Source organism: Vulpes lagopus, chromosome 5, assembly GCF_018345385.1.
Source record: "Vulpes lagopus strain Blue_001 chromosome 5, ASM1834538v1, whole genome shotgun sequence".
In the NCBI taxonomy this organism is placed as follows: domain Eukaryota; kingdom Metazoa; phylum Chordata; class Mammalia; order Carnivora; family Canidae; genus Vulpes; species Vulpes lagopus.
Window position 1 is genome coordinate 102295685 of NC_054828.1, and position 13601 is coordinate 102309285.

General features: G+C 43.7%; 1 protein-coding gene across 1 annotated transcript in view; it reads right to left on the reverse strand.

Annotated features, from left to right (window-relative positions):
• TMEM178A (transmembrane protein 178A) overlaps positions 1–9236 on the reverse strand; it is a 51342-nt gene extending 42106 nt beyond the window's left edge. The window contains exon 1 of the mRNA XM_041757415.1: positions 8649–9236. Coding sequence (XP_041613349.1) covers positions 8649–9048 — 400 coding nt within the window. The 5' untranslated portion in view covers positions 9049–9236. The remainder of the gene's footprint in view (positions 1–8648) is intronic.
• Between the last annotated feature and the right edge of the window lie 4365 nt (positions 9237–13601).

Genomic DNA, 13601 nt, shown 5'->3' on the forward strand with positions numbered 1-13601 from the left:
TGTTACGGGCTTCGTAGCAAAAAAAAAAAAAAAAAGAGGGTGAGAATCACTGCTCAAAGTTCCCTTCAACTCTATGGATCTTTGATTCTACATGAGCTCACCCATTTTCCTCCTACCAAGCTGAGACTCCTCCAGAAAGAAAAGGTAACTCTTGAGAAAAAAAAAAAGGAAAGGAAAGGAAAGAACTACAATGTGACTTTGATGCTTCTTCGGTGGACATCTTCTGGCTGGGTTTTATCTTTTACTACTGAATAGCAAATGCTTTCCTTGTGTCTTTTGTTTTGTTTCCACAGTTGAACAAAAGACAGTATTTTTCAGAAATATTCATGTTAGCCATCACTGTCACTTTTCCTGCCACTCCTTGCTTCAGCTTATCTCATTATTTTTCTAGTACTTGTGAGTTTCAGCTTTCTTCACCAATACTTCCATTGTCTGAACACCCAGTCTCCTACAGTATGTGCAAAGAATGAAGTGACCCAGCACAAGGGATTCTGAAGCATCACTGGCATAAAACAAACACTGAGCTTCAGTTGGCCTAGGCTCAGTTATATGTTTGGTTTCTTCTCCCCTTCAGTTGTCTCTTGCGACATCAAACGGTCACTGCGATGATCAGTTTCATAATTTCTCAATCACATGACAGGCTGTTTTTCAGGATAACTTCATTGAGTACCATTTAACAGGATGTATGGGCTTAAAATTCCATGACAACTGTAAACATCACTGTAAGCAGTTTTCAAAATTGTGAGAATTTAAGAAATGGAATCTAAAGTCAAATTGACCACTTACCCAGACCTTCCTCACTACTCTGGGTATGGTTAAGGGAAAGCACAATCCTACAAGAAAGGAGGACATGGCACCCATTTTTCTCACTAAGCAGCCTCTTATCTTCAAAAGTGTGTCCTTTCCAACACTCAGTAACATTTGTTGACTGATCGTTGAGTGAAGCAAATGCTCACATCCCCTACACCAAATAAAAATCCTGAACATGTAAGCAAAAGAGATCCAAGCCAAATAGAGCCCTCCCCACTCCTCCACTCTCCCAATCCTGCCTGTTCTACTGTGACAGACCCAAAGTCTGCACATCAGTGCTTATTGGCAGATGGAAGCATCAGTGTTGATTTGCAGTTGAGTGACCTGTTGCAAAGAGACAATTACACTTTCTGGAATTATCAATACATTCAGAATTTCCCATTTATATTTCTGGAACCTTTTCTCTGCATACCTATCTAGTATCAAATTACTTGAGAAAACCAAAAGGGAACACAGCACATCCTTTAGGTCCTTAGAGGAGAAATTAGTTGATTGATTTTTACCTGTAAACAAAATATCAAAAAGTCTGAACCCTGGGGGACACCTAGCAAGTTATAGGAAATAATTCCATGTGTCCTCAGCAGTTTAAGATAACAGAAACTAAAATGCGGTTCGTATTGCTCCCCTTTTCTCACTTGCTGGTGCATTCTCTGATGGGTGCCCCATGACATTATTGTTAGGTCTGCAATCAGTTTATCTGGCTGAATTTCAAGAGAGATGGAGCACAGCATATAGTCTCCAGTTACCCTGCAGCAAACAAAGGCTGTCAGCTTCAGACACGGATGCTGAGTCTCTCATGCTCCAAGTTCAGTTACATCCTTTTAGTTAAAACTTGCAGTAAAATAGATTAATCATTGCAATCACTTTTAACCACAGGGAAACACTAGAAGAAAGTGAAAAAAATAAACTGTCATAAATTTTATCCGCTTTGGAAGATAAAGCCCACTTTCTATTTACAGATGCCTTTATTTTGATAAAGATCTTTACAACCAGTTGTGCAAGGCTTTAGACAATATCAATGTTGTGGTGGTTTGTGGGTTTGGTTTTGTTTGTTTTTTTTTTTTTTTTAGATAGTAAGTGTAGGAAAACTAATTTTTTTAAACCTAAAGCAAGTCTACATTGTTCAAATGATCTTAGCTGAACTGCCCCCAAATGTTGAGCTAATGTTTTATTCCAAAGGAGACATATTTCCTATTTGAAGTAGTTGTTGATCCTCCGGTTTGGCTGTTTTCAACTTTTCCTTTCTATTTCACCAGTTGCTTCTGCAAGAGGGTGGCAAGTGAAGAGAATGACCAAATCTGATGCTTTTAGCCAGCAGATAGTACCACAAAATGGAACAGATGTTCACACCACTGAGTATGAAAGGACAGTGGAAGTTCCCTGAAAGGTAAGGTGGACTGGAAAAAGGTGGGCCGAGTCAAACAGGAGAAAGCCACACCGAGGTCACAGCTTGCTTGGTCACAGAGGTCACAGATCAAAAATCTGCCCTTCAGGCATAACAGAGATGGAAGGAAAGTCCATTCTTGGTTAACTGTTGGGAAACCCCATCCCCCGCCTAAATTCCTTCAATGTTCCCACTCCTGATGGTCTCTAGCTTAGCATCTACACTGGGGAATCTCCTTTTCTCCCTCAATGGATCTTAGTGTCCAGATGCTCCCCTAACAAAAGCTTATCTTCTAAGGCAATCAAGAACACTTGCAATTACCAGTAGTTGGCCTGAGGTTTGAGAGTTTGAAGGCTCTTTTTGAGCCTTGGAGAAGAAAAATCAGTAGCTAAGGGGAAAAAATCACAGCAACTTGGATATAATTGGATGTGAACTTTCCATGACATAGCAAAAACTCTTCCTTTTTTCCTCTCAAAGCCATTGCTGAATGTTATCCATGAGACATGGTGAATAAAAAGGTCATTGATTTTGCCAATTCTGATCCCAAACCGCTTAAAACCTCATCCACTTTTGTGTTTATAAATCACTTTTAAAAAACAATTCCTGTGTATAGATGGAAAGAATTCAAGCAAGTATCTTTTTTCGATAGTAGAATGGTAAGTAAGAATTTCATTTCTATTCAAGATAACCTTCAGGAGCATTAGCAATAGAATGTGTTGAATCATAGAGTGCTACTCTTGGCTATGTTCAGCCTCAAAACACTTTGCAACAAAACCACAAATCTAGTCATTAAGAGTTGTGTAGTATGAGCTGGCAGTTGTTTAATTAAAAAGGGCTCGTTTAATACTGTGCCTGGTATCAGAGATGATACAGAAATAAAATGTGTCTTCTCTCCCCTGTGCAAGATGAATGTGTGTGACATAACAGTGTACTGGGAGACACACATCCCCCAATAAAGTAATAAAGTTCAGCCAGGATAGGAAAAATCACTCCTTTCTTGGCTCAGATGAGAAACTTGGCTCTGCTAATGAGCAGTGTGAGAGAAGCACTCTTCAAAGTGGAGTATGCACATGCCAGGGGGTATACAAGCAATCTTTAGGAATGTAGGGTGAAAATAGTTGAACTTCTGTTGATATCTATTACCACATTCCTTCAAAATTTGCTTTTGTCTGTGTTTTATGATGCGTATGTTGGTATGGTCCAAGCACATAACTTAAAAATGAATAAATATAAATTATATACAGTGATGCTCAAAAAAATTTCGGAGACCACTTGCTTTCAGAGTAAAGAAAGAAAAAGACAGTCTTGATGATATCCCCAGCACCCCCAAAACTAAGGAATCCTTTTGCCGGCAGCATCTTCTAGTTCAAGACAAGATCTGAGAACCATATGTGACCTAATGGGTCGGGGAGGAGAAACAGTGCTAGCCTCTCAACTTTCCTAGATAATCTGCTCTTGGGAGATAATTATTCTAACACAAATGATACTTTGGTCTACAAATGAGCTGAAGAAAAGCATCAATCTATTTCCGTGTCAGGTAGAACTTGGTGGGTCCTGTACAGACTATTAATTTCATGGAAAATAAGCAACAGGGGAAACAGATAAATCATTAGCAGAATGAAGAACAGATCCAATGAATTCCTACCAATTTTCCTACTTTCTTTTTCTTACACAGAACAAAATGACAAAGTATATGTGTCCTACTGTCTTTGATATCTCTGTTTACCTCATTAGATGAAAAATGCTTCTGAAACCACAGGACATGTTTTATTTCAAGTTTCAAGAATTCAATCCCAAATGATTTATACAAGTTAACAATATGCATACAGAATTATCATCTTCACATTTCTGAAATCCTACCCCTTTCAATTTCATGAAAACAAAACACTGCAACATGAATCTTCCTTTTGTTTATTGCAGGCAATATATAATACTAAAATTTGATTTACATCAACAAGGTACATATACTTGAAATGTAATGTTAATGGTTTTTAATGAAGAACTTTAATTAAAAAATTTAGAAAATTAAAGGGAGGGCTAGTAAGAATAGTTGGAACTTTCGATATAATTTCAATGACTAATTCCCATTCAAAATTAGTTTCTCCAAAGTTCTACATAATGTATTCACAAGCCTCATCAATGTTTATTTATTAAAATCAGTGTTTTCAGTAACTGAGAGAAGCATTATATAATGTTTCCAACTGAGTCTCCTTCCATCTGTCCTCCTATTTGAATGTTCATCCAGTAGTTTAAACAGAAGAGCTGTACTCGGAACAGAAGGGCCGGCGTCCCCCAAAGGGCAGAGCACTCCATCACTTTGCACCGTATTCTCTGTCATTTGCCTACCAGTGCTAGCAGCCCTCTCCAAGCGCTCTTCCCACGACCTACTACGGGTGGTTCCCACGTAACCCACTAGAAAATAACTCCTCCACCACTTGATATGAATTCTAGGAGGACAGACACTTATGTCCATGTATGCACTCCTGTATCCTCTACACCTAGAGCAATACCTGACACCCGATATGTATTCGTTGAGTGAATAAATCAGATGAATGAATGGAGAACCTATCCTTAAGTCACCTTTTTCTCATTCCCTGGGCTTCTTTTTTTTTTTTTTTTTTTTTTTTTTTTTTTTTTTTTTTCATTCCCTGGGCTTCTTATGTGATCCACCCGCTTTACTGACTTTCTGTGACTTTTATATGTACAGTTTCTTTCAAACCTCTAACAGTCCCAGTGGCACAGGGAGGCCTGAAGCTCTACATTTTAAGTCCATTCTTTCAAGTTCCTGTAACTAGGCTCTCTCAACTTTTCTATCCTTCTAATTGCTAAGTGGAGGATGACTTCATTTGCACACATTACTTACTTTGACCAGTACAGCTTCTTTAGCAGCAAAAGTCAGCTGCAAGAAGGAATTGTATGGAAGAATAATTTAGCGTCAACTGACCAACTCAAACCCAAAAGAACCCCACATGCCACGTCTTCCTCATTACCTTGCACATAATTGCAATTGGCATTTACTGCACTGGATAGGAAACGATGGAAATAGTGAATGAACCTAAAATCTCTAAAGCCTTCGCAAGTTATCCCAGTGGGCAAGAGAGAGATATGTGGACTGGCCAATGCAATGCTAGTTAAGAGGCCTGGCAGCTGGAAAAACAACTGTACTCCAACTGGGCTGGCAAAAAGTCCTCTGTCAGCCTGGCAGAGGAGCACGGGGTTCTAGTCTCGGTTTTCAAGGCATTTATCAAGAAATTTACCACTGTTCTTACTGAAGGTCCTGCTTGGAGGTCCAGTCTAGACCTAGGGTCACTCTGAGCTAGCAGTGAACTAGAGTCATAATGAAGAGTGACACTTAGAATTTGGTGATTTTTTCCCCAAATAGTTGTCCCATCGAAATCAATGTTTTTCTGTGATTTTCCTTAAGTAGATCAAGATGAGATAGTCTATACATTCCATTTCAAAACTAATTTCTCATCGTTTAGACTGACTGTTTCTGTCTCCTCTACATCTTTCAGAAATACCTGCCTGGCCTCCAGTAACAGGAAATGCAAACAATTCCAACAGTGAGAATGTTTTCCATATTATCAACTCACACTTTCTTTTCTGCAACTTTTACTCAACTCCGGGTTTTGCCTTCTAAGCTCGTTTCTTTTTCTCTCCAAAGCTCACTGAATATCCCAGGTGGTTCTGCGGCCCGTACCCACCCCACCCCACTCCCCACCTACTTCCCCCATCTAAGTCTATTTTTCTTCATTTCTCATGACTACAATTTCTAAATGTTAAAACTCGTCAACAAAATAATTAAGAGAAGGAAGTAAAAGTAGACCATAAGACTCTAGTTCTTTAAATTTTTTAAATTGGATGTGATGTCGACTGCTAGATACATATGACTCATTTAAGAAATTCACGCCGCAGCCACAAACGTCAGATGCCAAAACAAAGGTAATAATGCTTACCTAATACGGGTGCCAAAATCAAACTATTTGTAGAATTATAGAATTTTAAGCTGTTCATTTTGCCCTTTCATTTCATAGGTGATGAAATGGAGAGCCAGAAGAGTTATGTAACTAGCCCAAGGTAGGTTAGTTGCAACGTTGAAAGTACTTGAAGCATTTTTGGCCGTCTCCCAAACAACAAATTATGATCCTATCATCTACTGATAGCTGTCATTTTCTCCCAACTCCTCATGTCGTAATAATGTCAGCTCATTAACTTCCCAGAAAGCTAAATTTACACTGTTATTATTATAACAATGTTAAATTTTAGAACTACAAAATTCCCTAAAGAATAGTCAGCTTTCCTAATTCCATAGATAAGAAAACCGAAGGCCAATGAGGTCTGGACACTTCTTGGAGGACACACTGCAACTGAGCAGTAGAGCCAGCAATGGAGTCCATGTCTTCTGGTTATAGCCTAGAACCCTTTACTGTTCTGCACAAAGGATTAGCTAAACACCACCAGTGTTATAAAGGTGATTTTGTTTTAATCTAAAACACTGTGTTCATGACAAGAAATATATGATAATTTTAATTAGTATAGAAATCTTATAGAAGTGCTAGGCTGGACAAACATTTGCCAGAAAGAATGTAGAAGGGATTTTGAACAATAGGTGGGAGACGGGATTCAATGACCTCTAAAGTCCCTTTACTTTTAGGATATTTGGCTCTGGATTACCCCGGAGCTGGGCACCTCAGCTAGCCAGGGCACTTCCAGAGGTGGGGAATGTGCAGTATCCTGTGGGGGCCCCTCTCCTGTTGTTGGGTTAGGCTCTGCCCTGCTGTTTCAGGCATTCCACTATATGCAATTTACGTGCAATCAACTACTGTAGGCATAGAAAGAGTCTAAGGCAATGCAGCTCTGTCGCTTCCAAAGACAGACTATGCTGCTTAGCTTTCAAAATTGCCTTGCCTAAATGAGCATTCCATAACTGAGCCTCCAAATCCAGCTTTTACAGTTTGTTCATGTACTATGCTACTATCAGAATTAATTATGCAGCATCTTCATGAGGTGAAATCAGATTTGGATGTGAGTTAGGAGAAGAAAGAAAAAGATGTACTTCCCAAAGGAAGGTTACTGTATCTTATTTCTCCCCAAAAGTGCTGGAGTCCTTCCATGCACAGACAGATTTCAGATGGCAGTCCCCAGCTGAGCTAGCCATGGGAAGGAGGAAGTTGACATGTATGAGAAATGAAGAATATGCCAACTAACAAGACTCCGAAGGCCAAAATGTTATTAACCCCCTCCTTTCTATGTAATTCCATTCCACGCTGTAATTCCACACAAGTCTGTTCGTTGGCTTTTCTAAATGGCTACTAAATACTAAAATATAGTGATTTTTTTTTTTTGCAATAATGAGTCCAAGGGAAAGAGGGTGGTTTTTTTTTTCTTTCAGAGAAAAATAATTTATAATAAGAGTGGAGCTCTGAAAGTTAGAAGGAAACTTCACCAATAGGATTGTCACTTGAATATTTTTACATGAATGAGATTACAAAAAAAAAAAAAATCAAACTTCTGCTTACATGCATGGAAGCCAGGTGTTGCATAGATTTCGGAAAAGCAAACTAATGCTCTACAACTCAGTACCAAAAACCACAACTACAACAAAAAGCAACCTTACAAGGTATCACAGACATGAGAGAGACTATGCCAAATCCAGAAAGCTGTGCTTTAAAGGGCCTGGGCAGGTCCGCTCCTGCCCTCACCCCGGTGTGCCTAGAAACGGAGGATGGTGGGTGGAGTGATCAGGAAGGTTAGAAGCAAGTCCTATCCGTGCTCAAGTGCCTCACCAATGAAATAATGCTATCTGACGTCTAACCAACAGGAAACCCTGCACTTTGGGGTCGGGAAGAAGGTCTGGGGCCTCCTTAGCTTCCCATTAGCCGGCCAGGCTGGGATGGCCAGGCCAGCTCCATCTAACCCCAACATCTGCACAATACAAGAAAGAGCCTCTTTCCGCCTCTTCGGAGGCTTGCACTGCTTTCCTTCCAAAGGTATTTCTAAAAGGAAAGCACAACTTGAGAGGTGCCCGGCTGGGGAAAGGTTCGGTCTTTTTTTCTTTTTTATTGTCACCCTCCGTAGGGGAGCAGCGTCAAGAAGATCTGCACATGCATTCCAAGTCGGGCAGGTGTACAAAGACGGGAGGACGAGGGGAGAGAGAGAGGGGAGAGGGGGAAAGGAGTCAGAGGAAGGAGAGGAGCAGATAAAAGCTGGGGGCCGGGGCGGGGGCTCGGCTAAAGCCCAGACTCGAGGGGAGGCGGACAGGGGGAGCAGGACAAGGAGGAAAGAAGAGAGTCGTGGAGAGAAGAAGGGCAAGAGAGGCAAGAAGGGGAGGGAATTAAATGAAGAAAGGATGAGAGGGCTCCGGGAGCGGAGCGCGGCCGCGGCGGGGAGGTGGCCGCGGGCACCCAGGGCGCAGGGCGCAGGGCGCAGGGCGCAGGGCGCAGCGGCCGCTCACCTTTCAGGATGAGGGTGTCGATGTCCCGGTCGATGCCCAGGAAGTAGCACTTCCTCCAGAGGCCCGAGTAGGTGGCGAAGAGCGGCCGGCCGCACTCGGCGTCCAGCCCGCCGAGCCCCAGCAGCGAGCGCCAGGACTCGGGGTCGGCGCGCCCCGGGCCCCCCGGGAGCAGCCGGCGCCCCAGCGGGGGCGAGTCCCGCAGCGGCAGGTGCGACAGCGGCATCAGGCGGTTCTTCTGGTCCGGGGGGTCGGCGCCCGCGCGGCTGCGCTCGCAGCTCTCCTTGTGGCGCCGCGGGTCGGTCTCGTACCAGTGGTCGGTGAAGATGGCCGTGACGAGCAGCCCCAGGGAGCAGAGGCTCAGGCCGAGGCTGAGCGCCGTGACGAGCGCCCGCGGCTCCATGGCTTCCCGCCCCGCCGCGGCCGCCGCCGGGCTCCCGCGCCGCCGCCAGACACAATGCACTTGGCCTCGGCCCGGCGCCGCGCTCCCCCCGCGCCGCGCTCCCCCCGCGCGCCCGCACCTGCCCCCGCGCGCCCCCCCGCCCAGCGCCCCCCGCCCAGCGCCCCCGCCCAGCGCCCCCCGCCCAGCGCCCCCGCCGCTCGGCCGGCCCGAGCCTCCCCTCCACCCCGAGCCTGCCGCCCGCCCTGCTCTCCCGCGAGCCCCCTTTCCTCTGAATCCCTCCCCGCCGCCCTCACTTTCCCTCCCCCCCAGCCCTGTCCCCACTTCCCCCTACTTTTCTCCAACTCTTCCTTCCTCTCTTTCCCCCACTCGGGGCTTGACTCGCTGTTCGCCGACTCCGCGTCCCTTTATAGCCCGGCCCTGGGCTCGAGGCTTCTCTCCACCTACCCCTGAGCACGCTGCCTCCTGTCCTCTCCCCTCCAACGACCTCAAAAGACATCCATCGACAGCAGACTCGGTCTTGTCACTTGTCCAAGTTGATTGCGATCGGTGTCCCGTGTTGCACCCAGAGGCAATCCCGTCCGGACCGGGCTGCGTGGTGACATTTAACTCTTCGGAATCGTGATGTGGAGCCGAAGACCCTTTCCCTGGACGCCTGAAGGATGCAGCCTCCCAGACCCCTTGGCCAGCTCCCTGTCGGGTTCTCTCCCTCTCCCTCTCCCTCCTGCCCACTGCAGCCTCTAAGCGCTGTCTCTCCTCCAGCCCCTCTTCTGGAAGAAAAGAAAAGAAATAAAGAGGGGGGGAAAAAAAAAGGCACCGAATGTCACCGGATCGGATCGTTACGACGATGGACAGGGATTTTCTCCCACTTGCCTTCAGCCTTCCCTGAGACTGAGTTCTTTCTTGTTGACCACCTCTATCTCCCGGCGGAGTGAGTGACGGCCTCCTGGAATTTCTAGAAGAGCAGAGGATCAATAAACCCTTGCAATGGCACCTGCTCTGTGAGGTGATTATTGCATTTGAATAAAGAAAGCCCCCGGTGATAAATCAAAGTAATGATTTTCTCCCGTGCAAGTTTCTTGCATGCAATGGGAGGGTCAACAAGCAAGCAATGCTACACAGCAAAGTCTGCATCTTAGCTCCCTTCTATTCTTCCAGGGCACTAGCAGTCCACAGATGTTAATTAGGAGAATGACAGATTCGCATTTACTAAAATGAGGGAGTGTTAGAACTCAGGGTCACTGAAAGATTCAACCGTTTATGTTGTGTAGTCTTACAACACGGGGGCAATACCCTTGTGCCACTTAATGCCCTTGGGGCCCTGTCAGAGACAGAAAACCAGGCTGCATGAGCCCACAATGCCAATTCGTGTGTTCTTATGCTATAAAATATTAATGATCAAGAGATTATGAGGCATTCATTAGATGCTAAATGTCATTACTCCATGATTTAATGGAACTTATTAATTAGTGCCCCACATCAATTGGTATTAATGGGATTTATATACTTCCTCTGGAATGACATCTGTAAAGGTGGAATAAGAACCTTGCTGGGATTTATTTTCATTGCTGTTTGGCCTCGGCATCTTCAGAGCATATATTTCCAGTGAAGGTTGTGTACCTCTTCTGAGCCATTCATGGATAGGTCACCTAAGCAAATCCTTCCATCATGTTGGACCCCTGTGCCCATATCTGCTGACCTGACAATGTGAATTATTGCTTGGATTTTCTCACAGCTTCAGCAAGATCTATGGGGAGCTCTAGTCTAATTAAGGAAGACAAAGAATTATAATTTTAGTGTTTCTCTCACCTATAAGCTTTTCCTTAACAGGAAACGCTAAGCTCATCAAAGGAGTCTTATCTGGATTTACACAAAAATGATGAGACTTAGAAGCCTTCTTTTATTTATACCCTATAAAATGTGTGTAAAATCCTAGATCTTTATGGATATGCAGAGAGAAATGCCTTTAACTGTAAGCCGACAATTGACATCTGAAATTCACTCAAGGTGTCATGTGTCCTTTTATTTAAAAAAAAAAAAAACAAAAAACACTTCTTGAGACAAAGTGATTACAAACCTTGCAAGCCCCAAGGGTGATCAAACCTTTGGTGAGAACTCATCTACATTTTCATACACTTGTCCTACAAGAAATAGTCCCCCACGTTTCAGAGTCACCTGCTTATCCTCACACAATAACCCCGTCCCCCACTGGAGTAGACAGAAGGAAACCTCTTTTTCAGGCACTTTTGTTTGACTTTAAAGAGCATAATGTTCTGCTTTATTTTCCTAGCCACAACTCTTTGATCATACCCTTCTTAGAAAATAGCATTATTTTTGAAGTTCATTTAGGTCTATGTTTAAGATCAGTCTCAGCATATAATCCAAAGGTTACTCTATGATGGATTACCCTTGATAGTATTTCATAAAAAATGACACACATTACAAATATGGGCCAGCAGCATGTAATGAGAGCACTGCCTCTGCTGGTGCAGCATTAACAGCATCGGCAGGGATGTGACATATGATGTGTACACAGGCTTTGCTACGGCAACTGCACGTTGCACCATCCATGTTCTTAAAATTTCTCTTTTGGATATTTCCGACAATGAAGGATCACCCAATGACCCCCCACACACACTCTGTTAGGGGAGTGGGGATCCGAGGATGAGTGAATAGTTTTCATCTTCAAGATGCTCACAGTCTAGTGGCCAGAGACAGTCACATCAACTGTTCCATGTGCTCTAGCAGAAATAAGAACAGTGTTGTGGGAACGTGGACAATGAAAAAACTAACAGCCTGGGGAGGCAGGCAGGCTACACAGAGACTTCTGAGTTAGTTCCAAAGGATGAGTTAAACTTTACCAAGAGGATTAGATCACAGATACTGGCATTACAGTCAGAATATACTTCTTTGATGTATATATCTACTTCACAAGCTCGGAGGCTTTAATATTTTGGGTCACTGTAAAATAAGAACTTTTTTCTACATTTTTAAATCATAAAGCTGACATGTTCTAATGCCTGATGACAAGCTAAACGCTTGCAGATGACTAGAAGCAGAAGCGTAAGCCCGAATCCAGTCAGTGTATGAGGGCATTTAGGCTGGCAGAGAGTCAGGATGATAGGAGGTGAGGTATCCAACCGGCACAGAGTGGCCTGTCTCAGCCATGGCTGTGCTGAGACCTCAACGTTTTCAAACTTAGCTGACTCTTCTCCTGTCTTAAATTTTCTCTTTGCCATCTCCAGATCTGATAGCCCCAGCGCATCTGTCAGGAAACCACAATGTCCAAAAAGGACAGGGACGGAGACAGGGAATTGCCATCCAGATGTCTCACCGCGTTACTGAATTCCGCATGTCCAAAAGCAAATTCTTGTAGTTCCCTACATCCAGCTGCCCCTCCCCACTTCTCCTTTCTGGGTGTTGACAGGTCATTCAAGTCACCCAGACTCAAGATTTTAGACTTATCTATCACATTCACAAAAATAATGGGGGGGGGGGGTTCCTTTGAACTGTCTTTCAGACCCAATCCTTCCTCCACATTTCTATCACTTGCCATGGCTCTGCTTCCACCGCCTTGCATGTGATTATTCTTACAGCTTCCCCTTGCCCCTGTGGTTCCAGGAGCAGCCCTGCCTGCAGTTATCCTGGATACTGTTGCCAAATGCCTCTTTCTCAAATATTACTTTGATTATGTCATCCTTCAGCTTCCAACTCTCCTTTCTAGGTTGGAGAGAATTATCCGTTACATCACTCTAGAGTCCTTCTTAATTCCCATAACATTTAAACATCCCAACTGACATGCTGGCCATGTTTAAATATTTAGAAAACAAAATACTTTTGTCTTCTGCAAACACACTTATCATAATATCTAGGTGCTTTGTGACATTCATTGTATTTCTCTTGACAGGAAGTTCTTAAATAAATATTTCCTTATAAAATGTCTGTGCATGCACACGCACACACACATACACACACACACACAGAGATCTCCAATTATCACAGAGCTGTGGCAATGATTTATTGACATACCTATGCTAAGCGACCCATGCTAACCATGAATATTCTAAAAAGCTTTCAACCCTTTTTTTGCCCCAGTGCTGAGACCAAAAGCAATATCCTCCCTTATTTCCAACATTTAGATTCCAGAAAATTTAGACCATGTGGGTTTTTTTTTAATAATAAGTTTATTTTTTATTGGTGTTCAATTTGCCAACATACAGAATAACACCCAGTGCTCATCGCGTCAGGTGCCCCCCTCACTGCCCGCCACCCAGTCACCCCCATCCCCCACCCTCCTCCCTTTCCACCACCCCTAGTTCGTTTCCCAGAGTTAGGAGTCTTCCATGTTCTGTCTCCCTTTCTGATATTTCCTATGCATTTCTTCTCCCTTCCCCTCTATTTCCTTTCACTATTATTTATATTCCCCAAATGAATGAGACCATATAATGTTTGTCCTTCTCTGATTGACTTACTTCACTCAGCATAATACCCTCCAGTTCCATCCACGTCGAAGCAAATGGTGGGTATTTGTCGTTTCTAATGGCTGAGTAATATTC